Source organism: Watersipora subatra, chromosome 4 (assembly GCF_963576615.1).
Source record: "Watersipora subatra chromosome 4, tzWatSuba1.1, whole genome shotgun sequence".
In the NCBI taxonomy this organism is placed as follows: Eukaryota; Metazoa; Bryozoa; class Gymnolaemata; order Cheilostomatida; family Watersiporidae; genus Watersipora; species Watersipora subatra.
In genome coordinates, this window is record NC_088711.1 from 21,211,988 (window position 1) to 21,230,027 (window position 18,040).

Below are 18,040 nucleotides of genomic sequence, written 5' to 3' on the forward strand. Positions count from 1 at the left end.
ATTATGTTTTACTAATAATTTTGCAGTGTTACTTTGTAATTTGTATTTGAGCTACTGTATGATAGATTTGAGCATCAAAGAATTCTAGCAGTGTTTTGACCCTTCCTATTGCACGTTTTCGACAATCTGAAGTAGCAATAAAAAAGTTAAATTTCGAATAAGGTATTAAATGAAAGTCTTTGTGCAACTTCAACAGAACCTTTTACATACGTATTATTCACCAAACTAACTGCCTTGATTCATCAAACATCACCAAATCATTCATTAGGCAATACATATACTTTGTATCTCCATTTCTTCTATAGCTTAAAAACACAAAAAAACTACTGTAAAACCTGTATTTGAACCCTACCTTTATTTGAAGGCCGCCTCTATTGAAGCCACTCTAAGAAAATGGTTGAAAAATAGGGCGCCACCCTTTATTTGAAGGCCACCTTTATTTGAGCGACACTTGGCATTCACCACGCTAATTATTAAAGGTTGACTTGCAACAAAATTCACATTACAGTTATTTGGTATCAAAAGATTCACAATGTCTTAACTCTGTTGTGCTGTAGGTGCAAAATATGTGGAAATGTGATTACAAGCTCTTAAAAGCTCAAAAGCGAAAAGCCGCCGTAGATTGGAATCTCTTTATTTCTCTGACGTAGTCATTAGATTTGGTTATTGTCTTGTCACGTGATGTTCTCACGTGAATTGAAAAGCCAATAAAAAGCTCAACATAAAACTTATTGTAGCACTAGTTTATGACAAACACTTCGGGTTTTACCTAAGACCCCGTATCAAATATAGATGCTCGCTACTTTACAGTTTTATTTTGGCTTGAACTAATCGTCAAGTCGTAATCTGATCATGTGACCCAATACTTCGCAAATAATTTCTGCAGCACTTTTTGATTACCACAGGTGACCAACAGGCTCGTCATGATTATCAGACAATGATATGTACTCCTTCGAGCTAAGGTTAAAAAGTTAAACGAATTTTTACGGTAAGTTATAAGATATCAGTGCTAAAAGTGACAGCATTACAATGACGATAAAATAGACGCGTAAGAACAATAGACATGGTTTTATCGAATGCGTGAAGTATATTTGTCAAAATATTTCGACGAATGAGGTTGCTTGCATGTGTAAACAGAAGCCATCTCCTACAACTACGTCATATTTGAGCCGTTTTTGGAAAGAGAATCCAAACTACGGCGGTCTCGTGTGGCTGCAATTAACTGTTCGTTTTTTAGCTTTCAAGACATATTTTGCACCTACAACACAACAGAGTAAGACATGGTGAATCTTTCGATACCAAATAACTGTAATGTGAATTTTGTTGCAAGTCAACCTTTAATCAAAGGTACCCAACTAGGCATATTGTACTAAAAGACCAGTGTAATTTCGATGAACTTTGAGTTTTGTACATTTAATGCATTGATCCTGCATCAAACATGTGAACGAACACACCTGGATTATGCGTACTACTTAGCTGCAACCTAGTCATTCCTATGATATTGCTCAGGAATAGTCTAGTTCGCTAGAGCCCCTAACGGTAACGGTGCATCTTAGGTCGGTACAACGCGCATATAGGCTAACGCATGCACAATACACATACAAGGCACAAAAATTGTGGATACAACGCCGCCACAAGTAATTAACAATGCATGCGCCACAATGTGACACTGTTAACACATTAATATTATTAATAACATTAATGTATAATAATAATAGTAGTAATAATATTATATTATTATTCAATATTCTATTTATATTTATAGCCTGTTAATAAAACAGGTCTAAAACATTACACAAAGTATTCTATTTATTTTCTATTGACCGTTGTATGTGCGTTGTGATGATAGTGTATGCGCGTTGTATCCACAATGTTTGTGCGTTGCAAGTGCCTTATATATACGTTGCGCATGTGTTGTATGCGTGTTGTTAACTTACAAACAACAGGTTGGAGTTCAAATCCCACAAAAGTTCGCTAGTGGTGCCAGGAATGACATCCAACCTTGAATTGCTCTCAGACAACTGGGTATGTCTCCCTTGCCATTGGACTCCGACATGACTAGCCAAGATCAGAGAGCCATTGTTTGTTCAACAATGCTTTTAAAAACATGCACAGCCTCTTCTTGCTAGAAGTTAAACAGACTATCGAAGACCGGTGCACCATTTGCCATTTGCGCACCAGTCTTTCAAATGAGTGAAAGAAATATGTGCTACAAATTACTCCATTTTTTACTCGTGATATAGTTTATATTAACTTAAGATATAAGTTTTATGCCTTATTTTAATTGCTACTAGCTTTTCTGTTTTTAGTTTTAATGTTTCAATAAATTTTGGACGTCATACGTTGAAAATTACTTCTTATGTTGAAACAAATGCTCGTTCAAATGTTTTTTGTATATCGAAAGGTTTACACATCAAGGTTGAACTTTATGGGATTTATCATTTTTAACATCAGCATTAATCCTTTGTAACATCATTGCCATCATCTCCCTTGTCACTGGCAAATCACAAATGGCAAATGGCGCACCGGTCTTCGATAGGAGACATCAGACTTGCTCCTTGAGAGATCGCTTGCATTGCTCTGGGTATTTGACGATGGGCCTGTGAAGATACAAAACGATGTAGATAGTGGAATAGGAACATAACTTCCAAAATAGTATCTCTTTTTTGTAATCAAATTTGAAACAACTTGTAAAACCTGTTGGGTTCTAATCAGGGGTGTTCATTTATTGAGCAAGATCTATTGCAATATAGGTGCCATTTGAAGCTTAGATGCCAGTCAGCATTTAATAAATAAGCACGAACATTTAGATCTGGGTTAGTCGGGATTCTATTATACAAGGAGAGTTTAGATCTTTTTAACTTTTTTGTTCTAATTCTATTGGCGTAATTTATTGCTGGGCGGAACATTCTGACTGACAGCATGACGCAACAGGTGTAAACTGCTGACCCATTCTTATTATTCTATCTGTAACTCAATACTTCACCATACAGAGTCATTGATCCGCCCGTAGTTACAGCCAATCACGTTATGTAATCAGCTTACAAATATTTACATGTCGCGCGAGTGATGACTAGTATTAGCTGACTTAAATCTCACCAATAGCATCTGAACTTTTCAATTGAAATGAATAATAGAATAATAGAAATGTAAACACGCTACAACAAAACACAATAAAGCTATTGCAGCAGTTCAGTTGAATGTTATTTCGCTTGGTATGAACTCAATAGAGGGAAAGAGAAAAGTTTTTGAAGGCACGACATTTATCGTCAGCAGGCAGCGCCCACGGGAGCTGTCGCAAAATGGCCGAGTTGAGACGAGTAACCAGCGAGAGTCAGCTCTCGACCCATTCTTCTTTAGACGAGGAAGAAATTGATTTGGAGAAAGAGCGTAGGAGGAAAGAAAATAAAATCGGGCAGCACCGACCACCCAAACAATCTTTGGGACGCACTAGTTCTGACAAGCAGCAGCGGACAAATAATAAACATGAATATAATTTAGCTTATGCTCTAAAATCATTCGGAGGAGTAGCTATCGCGGGTACAGCCTGGGAGCCTGCAAAAGTTTCAGAGAGAACTAAATCTGAGAATGGTTTCGAGACTACAGGTTCCAAAACCAAAGCTAGTAAACGAGGGAAAAAAAAGACTGTAGCGATGGCTCTAGAAATAGCTGGTGGGATAGCTATTGCAGCCGCTGCTTGGACTCCCACAATTAAACTCAAAAAAATATCTACTGTACAGAACAACAGCGAACCATACCAAAGTTTACAAAGCTCTATCTCAGCAGAGAACAAACAAACAAAGAAAGCAAAACAGTATTCAGTTGCGGAAGGATTACGCATTGCTGGTGGTGTTACTATTGCCTCAAGTTTATGGGTACCACAAAATAACCCGAATAAAGTGAGCCGTGCTGCCCGGGAATCGTCAAAGGTGGCAAGTCAGCATAACCAGATAAAAGAGTACACCGTAGGCGAAGCCTTACGAACGGCAGGAGGCATCGCGATTGCAGGAATATCATGGACAGGAAAACTTCCAAACTCTAAAGAACAGAACAATATAAGCCCTGCTAGAACTGTTCAATCTATCGACTTCCAGTCAAAGGAAGAACGCCCAATTCTAGTAGACATGGCAACCTCACCAATCCCTGCGTCTCCTACACCTGTCCTAATGCCCATCCTCCAGCAACATCAGCCACCAACACCCAACAAACAGACACCTAAAGCTGTTGAAGAGCCAATGGCTTCTTCACAGCTTTCAGTTACACCTGAGTTAAGAAATACTCCTACTCCTGCAGTTGTTGCGCATTCGAGTAAATCACTGACGCCCACATTTATCGAGGAACCGTTACAACCAGCTACATCCCAAATTGTACGCAAAGAGTTACTTTCGAGCCCGCAAGTAACCATAGTAACGCCAAGGCCAAGTACTAGAAAGACACCAGTTGTAATAAAAGAAACTATAATTCGAGAAACCAGTCGACCTCGTAGCCTGCGGTCTAGGGAAATTGCTAAACCTGCTGCACTTTTGGTAGCAACAAATTTGCCTACCCAAGGGCGACCAATATCAAGAGACCAAACCTTAGCCCGTAAACCTACGACTCCTAGTCCACCACCGTATAGCCCAATTGATAAAAAACATCAAGTGTCGCCACCTCCCATACAAGTTCATGAGCCAACACCTATACAAACTCAAGCACCAGAGACCTCAAGCAAACAACCTCCAAATCCTGTGGAAGCGTCAGATAATGATATTGAAGAGATAGACATACCAGAAGAGCCAGTGGTAAGGGTGGCTCGTGCAGAAGCTCCTAAAGCTAAAAGGAAGGCTCTAGCCCAGTTAACGCCTCTGGTAAGTACACCATTGCCTTTCATGAGTATATAAGATAATACTATTTTATTAAAAAGTATGAAGTAGTGTCTTACATTGAATTATCTATTTGCTAAAATGTTCAAAATACTTTGCTGGTCGTCCGACAACTGCAAAGAAACAAAGATTTCTGTGATTGGGTAGCCAGTATAATAAGATTTTATGGCGGCGGTGTTCAAAGATAGCCATGTTTGCAGAGAAATTTGGCCTTATTAAATAAATTAGAATAAAAACGTGCATGCAAATGATTCCAGAACATTTCATTTAATTCTGCATATGAAAGGCATTGTTAGTAACATCAGTCAAAGAAAGAGGTCAGCTTCTTTCTAAGAACCGAATAGTTTGATGCTGAAGACACGAATTTTAGGAGTTAGCTTGCAAGGATCTAACAAACAAAATTACAGTAAAAAACATTTTGGTGGCATTTGATGTTTGTGGCATTTGACGTCTGTGACATTTAACATCTGTGGCATTTAACATTCCGAGCATTTAACGTATGTGGCATTTGTCGTATGTGGTGTTTGACATCTGTGGCATTTAACGTCTGTGGCATTTAACGTATGTGGCAATTGTTGTATGTGGTGTTTGACGTCTGTGGCATTTAACATCTTTGGACTTTAACACCTGTGGCATTTAAGGTTTGTGGCATTTGACGTCTATGGCATTGCTACCTTAATCTATTCTCAGATTCATGGATGAATAATCGAACATAAAAATAATATTGACACATTCAAGTGAGTTGTTTCTAAAAAACCAAAAATTATTCTGGCTAGATGACATCACAAGAAGTGCAGCTGAGAACTGGAAAACTAGGTTGCCTATAAACAAGTTTTTTGATTAGATTTGTAAAATCTTAGTTGTAGAACTGAAGGTTTGAAAACATAAGTAGGTTTAGCCAATCAAGCAGCATAATTGCTCATTGCGAAAAAAACTAAGCATTTGACAAAAAGAAAATTATTTGAGTGTTTTAAAGGAGGCTCTCAGACGAGATGGCGGACATTTCTGTTCACTTGCTACTGCTTCTTGTTTGTTACACACAGCAAGCTTTCCAGAAATCACAATACGAATACTAGTAATTGTTTCTAGGATGTTTTTTGTACAATTTTATGGTGGTTTGGTGAACAGTAACACTTTGGGCCAATGATCTATCTACATAGGCCACTACTCAATTAGGTGCATTGGATAGGCGGCATGTAACCAAACATATCAAACATGCTATCTCAGCGGATTATTATCAAACTTTTTCACCTTTAGGAGCGATTGACCGCCGGAGCTAGATCTCTTCAATGAAACCAGAAGAAATGGAGTACACTCTGCATTTATGATGCATCGTTAAAACCATTGCTATGTTGTTGACAGTCTTGCAATGCACGGATCTGTGATATGCGTACACATGGCCTAGGGAACAATTACATCAGTGATAAAGAAAAAGTCGGCAATAATTTCTATTTTTATGCACATTAAATTTACTTGTTTATCTCATGTACTTGATAACTTACCATCTACCAAGTGTCCCTATCAATGCTATGCTAACTCTCCAGCTGTCACAACATATTTCTACAGACATTTTGAGAATATACCAGTGAACTATGCTTTGACAGTACAAGCCTGGTAACTCGCAGCTGAATGTACTGAAATGATATATATATTGAGGATCAACCGGTTGTTTACGAATTACAGTAACAAGTTAAACACCATGCACTGTCAGGCAGCAAACAGAAATAGGACAACTCAAATAAGTAACAGATTTATTATACAGTGATTAATAAAACTATTTATATCTCATGATATAGTTCCATCTAAATAGACAACGCTAGGACAGACAAATAGTTGTGTTGCTCGAGCTGCCAGAAAACAGGTGAGTAAAAAAGCATAGCTCAGCTACCAATTGTTGCGGTATTACACAACGTCCGGTAGAAATGAGAAAGGGAGTGCTGACAAGTTGGCAGACAAGGACCTGAGGAGCACCAATAAAGGTTAAACGCATGATTGTATCTTCTCATTCAGTCAGCATCATCATTCGAGTAACATTGTATGAATGAGCGAGAAACATCGCAGAAAAGGATAGCATGAAGTATAACAAATATAGAATAGATGGCAGCCGCCAGCATCGATATCTGTAATAAATAATGAACATAGACGTAGACACAAAGGTTTCATGAGAAAAGTTTACCGTTAACGGTAACTAGTTTATTGAGGAGCAACCAAACATCACTATTACCATGTTTTTCCATCCAAACTAATCTAAAAGATAACAGAGAAATCATTTCAAGGAACTTCAAGCAGTAATAACTTGTATTATATTTTGTGATTGTTACAACTAAATTTTTATTCGCCTCTTGGTTTGCTATCTCCATGATGGTACATTAAAATGCTGCTAACTTTGCATTGTCATCACTTAGTCTGGCTAAAATCCAGCAGCTTCCCCATGACCAAAGCAGCTACGAGAGATCTTTTTCGATTCTAATTTTTATTATATTTATGAGAGTTTAATAAAACTTAAAACTTGAGCAGCGAAACACTTTGCTGACTTTCTGCAGTGGCGATAATATGTAGTTCACAATGATGGACAAGTATGACATGAGATTTCTAAGCAGCACATACAGTGTACCTAAGAGTATTCGGTGAAATCAAAGCTCTTACAATGTATCAACAGCATGAGCTAATATTTTTAAACCGGTATAACGTATATCTTGAAAAGATTCTCCCCGAACATCCGATATTAAAAAAGGGAGAGAGTCTAGTAATAGTAAACTGGCAATTGAATCAACTTGATTTAGCCTGCTTGATCGATGGTAACCTACGTATCAATAAGAATAACTTATATTTGTCATTGACTCGTGACAGGTGCGAGTGTGCCAAACGATTGGAGATTATTCCAAATCATGTAAATTTTTTTACAAAATTTAAAGGCTTTGTCGCAGTCATCACCCCCAACTGCTAACAATAAAACATGCATGTTTACAGCTAATTGTAATATTCACCTTTTTCTAATCTCAAAAATATTCGAATCGAAACAAGTTTTTATTGATGAGGTCAGCTAGACTGAATGAATTCAACTTCAAGATAAGGATTAACTAAAATCAAAGCATACTAAATACGAAACCCGATGCGAATTGTTTTGCCCAGATACGTCGATAAGCAATATACAGTGCACCCTCAGGATACGATTTTGATCAGTTCCAGGATTGACACCGTATGGTGAAAAAATCGCATGTAGGAGTATAGTAACCATAGTAATTATATAATGCAAACATTTCCTGGTAAAAGTAGTCAAAATTTTATACAAGTGCCCTAAATATTAAAAATTAGTAACAAAATAGTTGTTAACCTTAATAACTATAGTTACCTATAGCAACTCTATTGTATTTAGTGGTTATGATCTGCAATAAAATGTAACATTATAATGCACCATGTGCATTACATACCGTAGGGAGTTCTTACCTTCAAAACAGGCGTACATATAGCATAAACTTTGGATTAACCTCAAATAAGTTTAGCTAACTAAACACACACTTGACGGCTGACTTGCAACAAGGTTCACATTACAGCTATTTGGCATCAAAAGGGTCACCATGTCTTACTCTGCTGTGTTGTAAGTGCAAAATATGTGGAAATGTGATTACAAGCTCTTAAAAGCTCAAAAATCAACAGTTAATCGCAGCCATCACGAAAACGCAGTAGATTAGAATCCCTTTCCAAAGCGGCTCAAATGGGATGTAGTTGAGCATGATGGCTCTTGTTTACTATTTCATGCAACCTACTAATTCATCGAAATATTTTCACAAATATACTTCACACATTCAATAAAACCATGTCTATTGTCCTTACGCGTCTTTTTTATCATCATTGTAATGCTGTCACTTTGAGCACTGATACCTCAAAACCTACCGTAAAAGTTTGTTTAATTTTTTAACCTTAGCTCGAAGAAGTGCATATAATTCTTTGATAAACATGAGGAGCCTGTTGGTCACCTGTGATAGTCGCAAAATGCTGCAGAAATTGTTCTCACCATTTGGCAGGAAACATGGGTCACATGATCAGATTACGATTTGATGATTAGACCAAGCTGAAACAAAACTGTAAAGTAGCGAGCATCTATATTTAATACAGGCTTTACGGTAGAACCCGAAGTGTTTGTCATAAACTAGTGCTGCAAGAAGCTTTATATTGAGCCTTTTACTGGCCTTCCATTTCACAAGATGACATCACGTGTCAAAACAATAACCACATTGTTTGAGTACGTCATCGAAATAAATTGATTCCAAACGGCGTCTTCGTGATGGCTGCGATTAGCTGTTCGTTTTGGAGCTTTTAAGAGCTTGTAATCACATTTCTACATATTTTGCACCTACAAGACAGCAGAGTAAGACATGGTGAACCTTTTAATACCAAATAACTGTAATGTGAATTTTGTTGCAAAGAAACCTTTAAAGCTAAGTTTAGTATGTATTTCTAACTACTTAACTGAATTTCAAATTTTTATCATTAAAATTTATCATTTATCTGTCTCTGTCTTTGCCGTCATTATAACTTTCAGCGGACCTGTTTAAAACCTCTTTCAACCTAATTCGGCAAAAAACTTGAACGATCCTGTTTTTATAATGAAGTGGACTTTTGCTAGTAAGTTAAGGGAAGTTGTCTGACCACTGACCTTCTGTTAGAAGGGATTGCAACTTAAACTTTGCGACCCGGTTTTAAAAGGAAATAATTAACGTTTTGCACATGAGAATTGCTGAACTGAGAGAAATCGGCCATTGTTTCTTTCAGGCGTTGTAAAAATATTTTTGGCGAACAGAATTTTGGTGTCTTTGTTAGTTTGACAAACATAATAAGCATACAGACTGCCAAATTTGAACTCGAGCAAAAGTTTTGTTAAATTCGTATGGTAAAATAAGATTCACACGGTGAGGTGAAAAAATCATGTTCCAGTTAGCGAGGTGAAAAAATTGTTTATCAGGGTAATCATATCTGGAGGGTGCACTGTATCTGTGTACCAATACTACGCACTAACCCATTCAGACCCGACGCGAGTTAACTCGTGTATTTATAATGTTGCTAGGAACACAACGCGAGTTATCTCATATCTGAACTTTACCTACTCCTTGTATCGTTATTTTTAAATTATAAGTCAATTTTGAATAGTTAAGAAGAAAAATTTCTGACCAATCAGAAAAATTTACAAATATGCCTCATTTATATCTCTGACAAAAGTTATAACCAAAATACTAGACCCATATCAACATCTGCCTAAACCGGAAATCATCGCGGTGACTTTTATCGTTCACGATCAATTTTTTCTACTCCAGAAATATGCAAATTCAGAAGTAATAAGACATTGAAAAATTGCATAAATTAAATTAAAACACTATTGATAGCGTTTCAAAGTTTTTATTATTTTTTAATTTTGCCAATTTGAATCGTATGCTTGAATAAAAATGCACTCTTTAGGCAGTCAGTCATAGTCAGCCTAAAGTTATTATTCACTTTGGATAGGATCATATTGATTCTTAGAACTGTATATGAAATCTGAAAAAGTCAAGAACAGATTTATTGAACGTATTTTTATTATTTGAAACATATTTATGAGTTTGAGTTATATTGGCATGTAGAATAGCTATGTTTTGGTTTGAAGGATGATACTCGTGAGGAAAAGTTCGAAATTAGAGTTTTATGATTTTCATGTTCATGACTAACTGTATTTGTATAAATAATATTCATAACTGTGTATTGTATGTAATAAATAAGTAACTTAAGTCAAACTTTGTATATTTTGCAATTTTTATGGTGCAAGTCTAACTTTGTTTCAGCAAATAACAAGTTTTTCAAAATCAGAAATTTCTTGAAACTACCTTCTTTGAGAGGCAGATCTACATGAAAGAGATATGAGTTGTCCATATAAATGTAATATCATTTGAAAGAGGAGACTTGGCTGGCTCTTGTGAAACTAAAATGAGTATATTATCTCAAGTCTGTCTCTTGCAGTATTAATTTGAATTATGGCAACTTTCTGAAAAATGAGCGGTATTTGGGGCTAATCGCCTGAAAATTAGTCGAGTGCGAATGAGTTAAAAGAATTACATAATGAATTAATTACATAAAACATAATTAGAATCCTACTGAAAGAAGTCATTTTGTTTGACTACAAAATTAAAACTAGACAGCTATTAAAACAGCTTTGTAACAAATCAAATTTTCTCCCTTCTAATGTGCAAAATGGGCTATAGACCTGAATGAAGTGACATAACTCATGAAGACATGACTCAACATGAGTCACTCAGTACTGCAATAAAGCCACTCAGAACATGAATGGCTGAGTGACTCACAACATGAATCAATCAAAACTGCACACGGCAATTACCAACCAATACCTGAGTCAGTGACCTGGTCTTGAAGAGTTGATAGAGAAACTCACAGGAACCGAAGACCATATTACATATACTCAATGCTCCAAGTCCTGTGAAGACAATATAGGTAATTGTATACTATAGTGCATTGATGAGCAACCAAAGAACTCTTTGACCCTACCACAATCATCTCACGATGGTTTGCTGCGATGGTTTTTATAACAATTCTAACCACTAGAGCATTCCATTGGTAAGAGTGTACAGTATTCTACTTAAATCAACAAGTTTATTATATCTGCAAATTTATGTAGATATCGATATGCTGGTTGAGCTTTAAAATAACGTCCTATCGCGATTCATCACTAGCAACATAACGACTGCTCAAATTTTACATCTACATGTATGTCGAAGAAGTCGTATGCTGAACTGATCATACATGTAATTTGAGGATTGACGAAACGCTGAATGAAATAATTATAATTGTTCTGCAGGGGCAATTATATAGTGCATCATTATATACTTCTGCGCTGTGATTTTGTGACGTGACACTAGAATATGATCATATATACTAATATACTGTATATTGTTTGAAGAGTATTCATACAGCGAAAGTAGGTTTTGTTAACAGCTTTATAATGCCATGTGAGCGGGTATATGAAGATATAGCATTGTATGACTGGAGAAGGCTATTGGTATACACAAAAACAGAGTTGTGACGAGCTACAATTCACAGTAACATTTGCAGAACGGAAACTCATAATTTTTATAGGTCAGATTATAGAATGTAAAGTTATTGTTAATTGTTTAATATTCCCAATAAAGGCAGATTAGTATTCTTCTTGTGTCAACAATCTTTTACAATAAAGTTATCAAGTGTGTTTATCTATAATAATTGCTGTTTTTACTGACCATTCACAATGACTAAATAGAATTAGTTAAGAAATGAACTAGTCTCTTCATTTGTTGTGTCTTATAGCAAAGAATTAGATCTCTGTTAATCATACAAATCTGATCTATTTACACGAGACACACCACTAGTATGCTCAGTGTAGTAACCATACAAAATATTCACACGTACTGGTATGTCGAGTATATTGAAATAACTTAAACATTGATGCTGACATACTGACCACAAGACTAGAACCTAAATAGAAACGAAAAAGCAGCACCCACCATTGAAAACGTATGAAAGTTCATCTCCGACTTCCGCTAAGTTACTTGAGCCAACACTTGTGAGAAACAAGGGAGCTACTGAGACGGCTATGGCCACACTCAGGCAGAGGTATGAGTTCCTGCACCAGGATAGATATCCTGATAGCAAAATAGATGTTTTAGCTTCCGTACAGGAAGGAATTACAGTATTTCTATAAAACAAATACGTTGAGTACTACAAGGGCAACCAGACTTCTCAATACAGTCATACCTCGACATGCGAGCTTAATGCGGTCTGGGACTGAGCTCCTATGTCGATTTACTAGTGTCTCAGGGCAGTATTTCCTACATAAAATAATTAACTACAAATTAATCCATTACCATATTATGAAAAAACTGCTTAAAACAGGATGTTACGGTAGAAAAGGTGTTTTTAATTGTTCTAATTCAGTACCTACCTTAATAAAGTAACAAATACCTATTTAGTTGTTAAAATCTGCTATAAAATGTAGCATTATTACATACACTACTGAGTTTCTACCTTTGAGACAAATGCAGTAGCTAACGATGGTGAGAGACTTGACAGCAACACATTCGGTTCACAACTTTTGTGATGTTATGTAACAGAAACTTTGAATTTAACTTAGTTACTTGAATTCAGCTTACTAAACACACACCTGAAGCTGCTTAAATATTTTACAAAGATTACTTTAGTTTAATCGTCTTAATTTTTTATTATCTGTTTACGGTTTGATGGTCTTTGACTCACGTTCGCTATAACTTTCAGCCATTTTTAAAAAAACCTTTTCCAAACTGAGTCGAGGAACAAGACCTATTGATGCAGTTTTTGAAAGCGGCCTGATGCCTACTTGACCATATAGTGGCCATGGAGATCCGGCTCTTGTCTCAAAGATTATTCATATCTTAGGGAAGCTTGTTTGAAACTCTGCTCTTATCTCGAATGTTGGGCCCTCATATATGTCAAGGTATGACTGTATAGCACTTTAGCCGACAGCCTTGGTGATTGGGGATGCAGCATGACTATGTAACAAGACAATGCTATGGTCACTAAAAAGATAGACTTGAATCGACAACAAATCTTAACAAATCGAAGGATTCTCACAGGAGACTAGTAAAGCACAAATAGGATAATATTAAAATTCATGAGCATTTGAAAGAGTGCAGCAAAGAATGTGGCTAAAGCTAGAGTCTAAAAATATTTTAAAAATAAACTCAAGACAGATCAAATATTTTAGTGCTATAGCTGACCGAATTAACAAAAAGCGTACACTGATTTGATGGGATGAACTTTATAACTTTTGGTGAGATCAACAACAGATATTTTTCACCCTCGTCTATCATGCATAATTACACAGAGAAAGATTTATGAACCGCTGTAGTTTCGTGTTCATTCGATTTTTAAAGTACTTGAACAGCATGGATAAAGGAATTGACCTTGACAAAGGGCGAGAAGAACGGCTTCAGTGCCAGTGGTTTACTTGAATGACAGACAAATCTCTACTTATGTATGCCTCAACATACAAATATTCCATCATACATGTACCATGTGAAATTTGAGCAGATAGTTGACCTTACGCCTAAAACAATTTTCACTGCACAAAGTTTATTGAAACATCACAGCTTTTGTAAGTGAAAATGAAGATAGTGATGTTAAAAATCAACAGACAACACAAAAAATCTCAACAGTAAAAGTTAAATATGTCAGCTATAATAATATACATTTCATGAATTCTAAGTTAGAGAATAAATTAGACAGCTCTCTATCACCACTTCTACCTTAGCACTGCCTATTTTCTGCATTACCAAGGCTACACCTTCAATCCTCTATTTCTTTCGTCCTTAATTTATATAGTCTATTTAGGACACTCAATAAATATATATACTGTATTTTAACATTTTAGATAAATTGACATGTTGGCCATGCTCTGAGATAGCGCAGCTTATACAACACGGTCCCCATCTTTCAGATAAATGACAATGAAAACTTCTTTAAATTAATTATTAGTTTGTTAATTCAGCTTTTTATCTTTAATTTTTAAAGTGCAGTTCTTTGAATGCTGTGTATAAGCATGTGCAGCATTTCTTGACTAGCTATAGTAAGCTTATAGAACTGTGGAGCAAATTTAAAAACAATTATAGCGTAATCCAAGGGAAATGTTTGATGTAACATATGATGGTTTTAACATATAAAAGGGACGAGATGAACGAAACACATCAGGTTGGTATGTAGAGGTTTGGCTGCTATTAGTTGAAGCTATCGCACTCACCATTCTGCAAGTTCATTCTCATAACCTACAATCAAGTAAGCCTAAGGGCTAGTCAACAAACATACACTTAGGTCCACAGGCTGGTATAATAGATCAATCTGGCTCAATGATATAAAATAAAACTATCAAATTGTTTTGTAATTCATGAAATAAAAAAGAAAATGTTACTGGCCACACACATGATCCTAAACCGCTGTAGGCTTGAATATTTTACTGCTAGACCTGGTCTTTTAAATGAATATAAAAAAGCAGTATGACATTTCAAGTTCTGCAAGTATGGAAGATGATGCAAGATTTCTAAACAGACCAGCTACAATTACTTAAAGGTTGACTTGCAACAAAATTCACATTACAGTTTATTTGGTATCAAAAGATTCACCATGTCTTACTCTGTTGTGTTGTAAGGGCAAAATATGTGGAAATGTGATTACAAGCTCTTAAAAGCTCAAAAACGAAAAGCTGTAGATTGGAATCCGTTTATTTCTCTGACATTGTCATTACAGTTTGGTTATTGTCTTGTCACGTGATGTTCTCGTGTGAATTGAAAGGCCAATAAAAAGCTCAATGTAAAACTTATCGTAGCACTAGTTCATGACAAACACTTCGGGTTTTACCAAAGACCCCGAATCAAATATAGATGCTCGCTACTTTACAGTTTTGTTTCGGCTTGATCTAATCGTCAAGTCGTAATCTGATCATGTGACCCCAATACTTCGCAAATAATTTTTGCAGCACTTTTCAATGATCACAGATGACCAACAGGCTCGTCTTGATTATTAGACAATGATATGTACTTCTTCGAGCTAAGGTTAAAAAATTAAATGAATTTTTATGGCAAATTATAAGATATCACTGCTAAAAGTGACAGCATTACCATGACGATAAATCCGACGCGCAAGAACAATAGACATGGTTTTATTGAACGCGTGAAGTATATTTGTGAAAGTATTTCAACGAATAAGGTTGCATGAAAGTGTAAACAGAAACCATCTCCCACAACTACATCACATTTGAGCCGTTTTGGAAAGAGAATCCAAACTACGGTGGTCTCGTGTGGCTGCGATTAACTGTTCGTTTTTTAGCTTTTAAGAGCTTGTAATCACATTCCCACATATTTTGCACCTACAACACAACAGAGTAAGACATGGTGAATCTTTTGATATCAAATAACTGTAATGTGAATTTTGTTGCAAGTCAACCTTTAAACTTACAAATTTCAGGGTAGAATAAGATGGAAACATTTCAAGGAATATAAATATAATAATGACATTATGTAGACTTATATACATGTAATACCAATAAATTTCAAACTAACCCATTGTTGATGGGGCAGAGTTCTGCCTTGTTCAAAAACTCTGACCATGACAGAATCTTGCTGATCAGCAGCATTGCTGCCAACCCTGGTAGAAAATACTTGAGCACCATGTTTCTGGACAGCTGCTAGTGCTGTCAATCGCTGAAGACCAACTTGATGCAGGAAAACGGAATTTGTCACTGTGCGGAAATGTTGTAGCTTCAGACAGCGAACTGAAAGAACCCTAGTGCAAAGCATCTTTAAAAGGAAGAAGCTTTTGCTTGCCTTGACAAACTAATCTTTTGCAAGATGGTCCATCCTGAATCTAAAATAATAGTCACAATCTACGAAGAAGAACACTTTTACAAAGATACAATAAAATAATCAGGTATCTATTCACATAACACTGCTAAATTAGGTTTCTTTCTAAAATGTTTCAATTTTTACCTGACTAGTCTGATAATTTCTGTATCTAGTTATCCTTTATTTAGAATTATATAACACGGGATTGAGAAAATTAATAGTCACACAAAATTTGTAAAACACCGCATATAGTCATATACAAGTAGAATTTTAAAGATGATTTTAAGGTGTTAATAAAATTTTGGGGTTGACTTATACACAAGTAATGTTTATGGTCATGCTGCTGATAAGTCGAATAGAATTTAATATGAAAAATTTCCGTTATTATATAAGCGATTTATACACCATGATACGAAGCCTTAAAAAATACTCATAATAATAATGCTTCATCATATAAACGTTAAAAATATGGCATACCGTAAAACCTCTAATCGAACGTCATGGAGCTCTATTTTCCAAGCCTTCCTCTATAGTGGCGGTCAATTGGAGGCGACGTTCAGATAGAGGCTGGATGTGTATTTTCAAATGGCTCATCAGAATTTTTAGAAGATAAATTTAGCTCTATTACGGGCGAAGCGAATGTTGCCTATATTTTGCTCTTTTTCCGGTGGAGCGATATTTAAATGTTGACTTGCAACAAAATTCACATTACAGTTATTTGGTATCAAAAGATTCACCATGTCTTACTCTGTTGTGTTGTAGGTGCAAAATATGTGGAAATGTGATTACAAGCTTTTAAAAGCTAAAAAACGAAAAGCCGCCATAGAATGGAATCAGTTTATTTCTCCGACGTAATCATTACAGTTGGTTATTGTCTTGTCACGTGAGGTTCTCACGTGAATTGAAAGGCCAATAAAAAGCTCAATATAAAACTTATCGTAGCACTAGTTTACGACAAACACTTCGGGTTTTACTGAAGACCCCCACATCAAATATAGATGCTCGCTACTTTACAGTTTTGTTTTGGCTTGATCTAATCGTCAAGTCGTAATCTGATCATGTGACCCAATACTTTGCAAATAATTTCTGCAGCACTTTTCGATTATCACAGGTGACCATCAGGCTCGTCATGATTATCAGACAATAATATGTACTCCTTCGATCCAAGGTTAAAAAATTAAACGAATTTTTACGGTAAGTTATAAGATATCAGTGCTAAAAGTGACAGCATTACAATGACGATAAAACAGACGCGTAAGAACAATAGACATGGTTTTATTGAATGCGTGAAGTATATTTGTGAGAATATTTCGACGAATGAGGTTGCATGAAAGTGTAAACAGAAACCATCTTGTAACAACTACGTCCCATTTGAGCCGTTTCGGAAGAAAATCCAAACTATGGCGGTCTCGTGTGGCTGCAATCAAATGTTTGTTTTTGAGCTTTCAAGTGCTTGTAATCATATTCTCACATATTTTGCACCTACAACACAACAGAGTAAGACATGGTGAATGTTTTGATACCAAATAACTGTAATGTGACTTTTGATAGTCAACCTTCAACCTTTTAGATGCAATAAATCTGCTAACTTACCTCTAACTTGTCAAAGATCTCTTAAAAAATACGCATCTAGAAACCGAGAAATATCTTTACCAGTTGATATCTATTGCTTGAAATTGACCTGCGAAGATATTATAGAGGCAATTTGTTGGCACTTTCAATTTTTATGTCATTCTAAATTTGAAGACATATTTTTATTTTATATCTATATTTACCAATGTTGCATAAAAG

General features: G+C 35.9%; 1 protein-coding gene across 4 annotated transcripts in view; it reads right to left on the bottom strand.

The window, feature by feature from the left end:
• Positions 1-18,040, bottom strand: part of LOC137392718 (uncharacterized) — a 329,168-nt gene that overhangs the window by 298,693 nt on the left and 12,435 nt on the right. Inside the window, exons 1-6 of one of the 4 annotated variants that reach the window (XM_068079032.1) lie at positions 16,727-16,841; positions 15,968-16,271; positions 14,653-14,677; positions 12,386-12,523; positions 11,237-11,322; positions 6,503-6,982 (exon numbers count right to left, since the gene is read on the bottom strand). In XM_068079032.1, the coding sequence (XP_067935133.1) occupies positions 6,869-6,982; positions 11,237-11,322; positions 12,386-12,523; positions 14,653-14,677; positions 15,968-16,204 (600 nt within the window). In that variant the 5' untranslated portion in view covers positions 16,205-16,271; positions 16,727-16,841 and the 3' untranslated portion in view covers positions 6,503-6,868. Of the gene's footprint in view, positions 1-6,502; positions 6,983-11,236; positions 11,323-12,385; positions 12,524-14,652; positions 14,678-15,967; positions 16,693-16,726; positions 16,842-18,040 lie in introns of those variants that run through there. The other 3 variants (XR_010978233.1, XM_068079033.1, XM_068079031.1) reach the window with 3 other exon arrangements.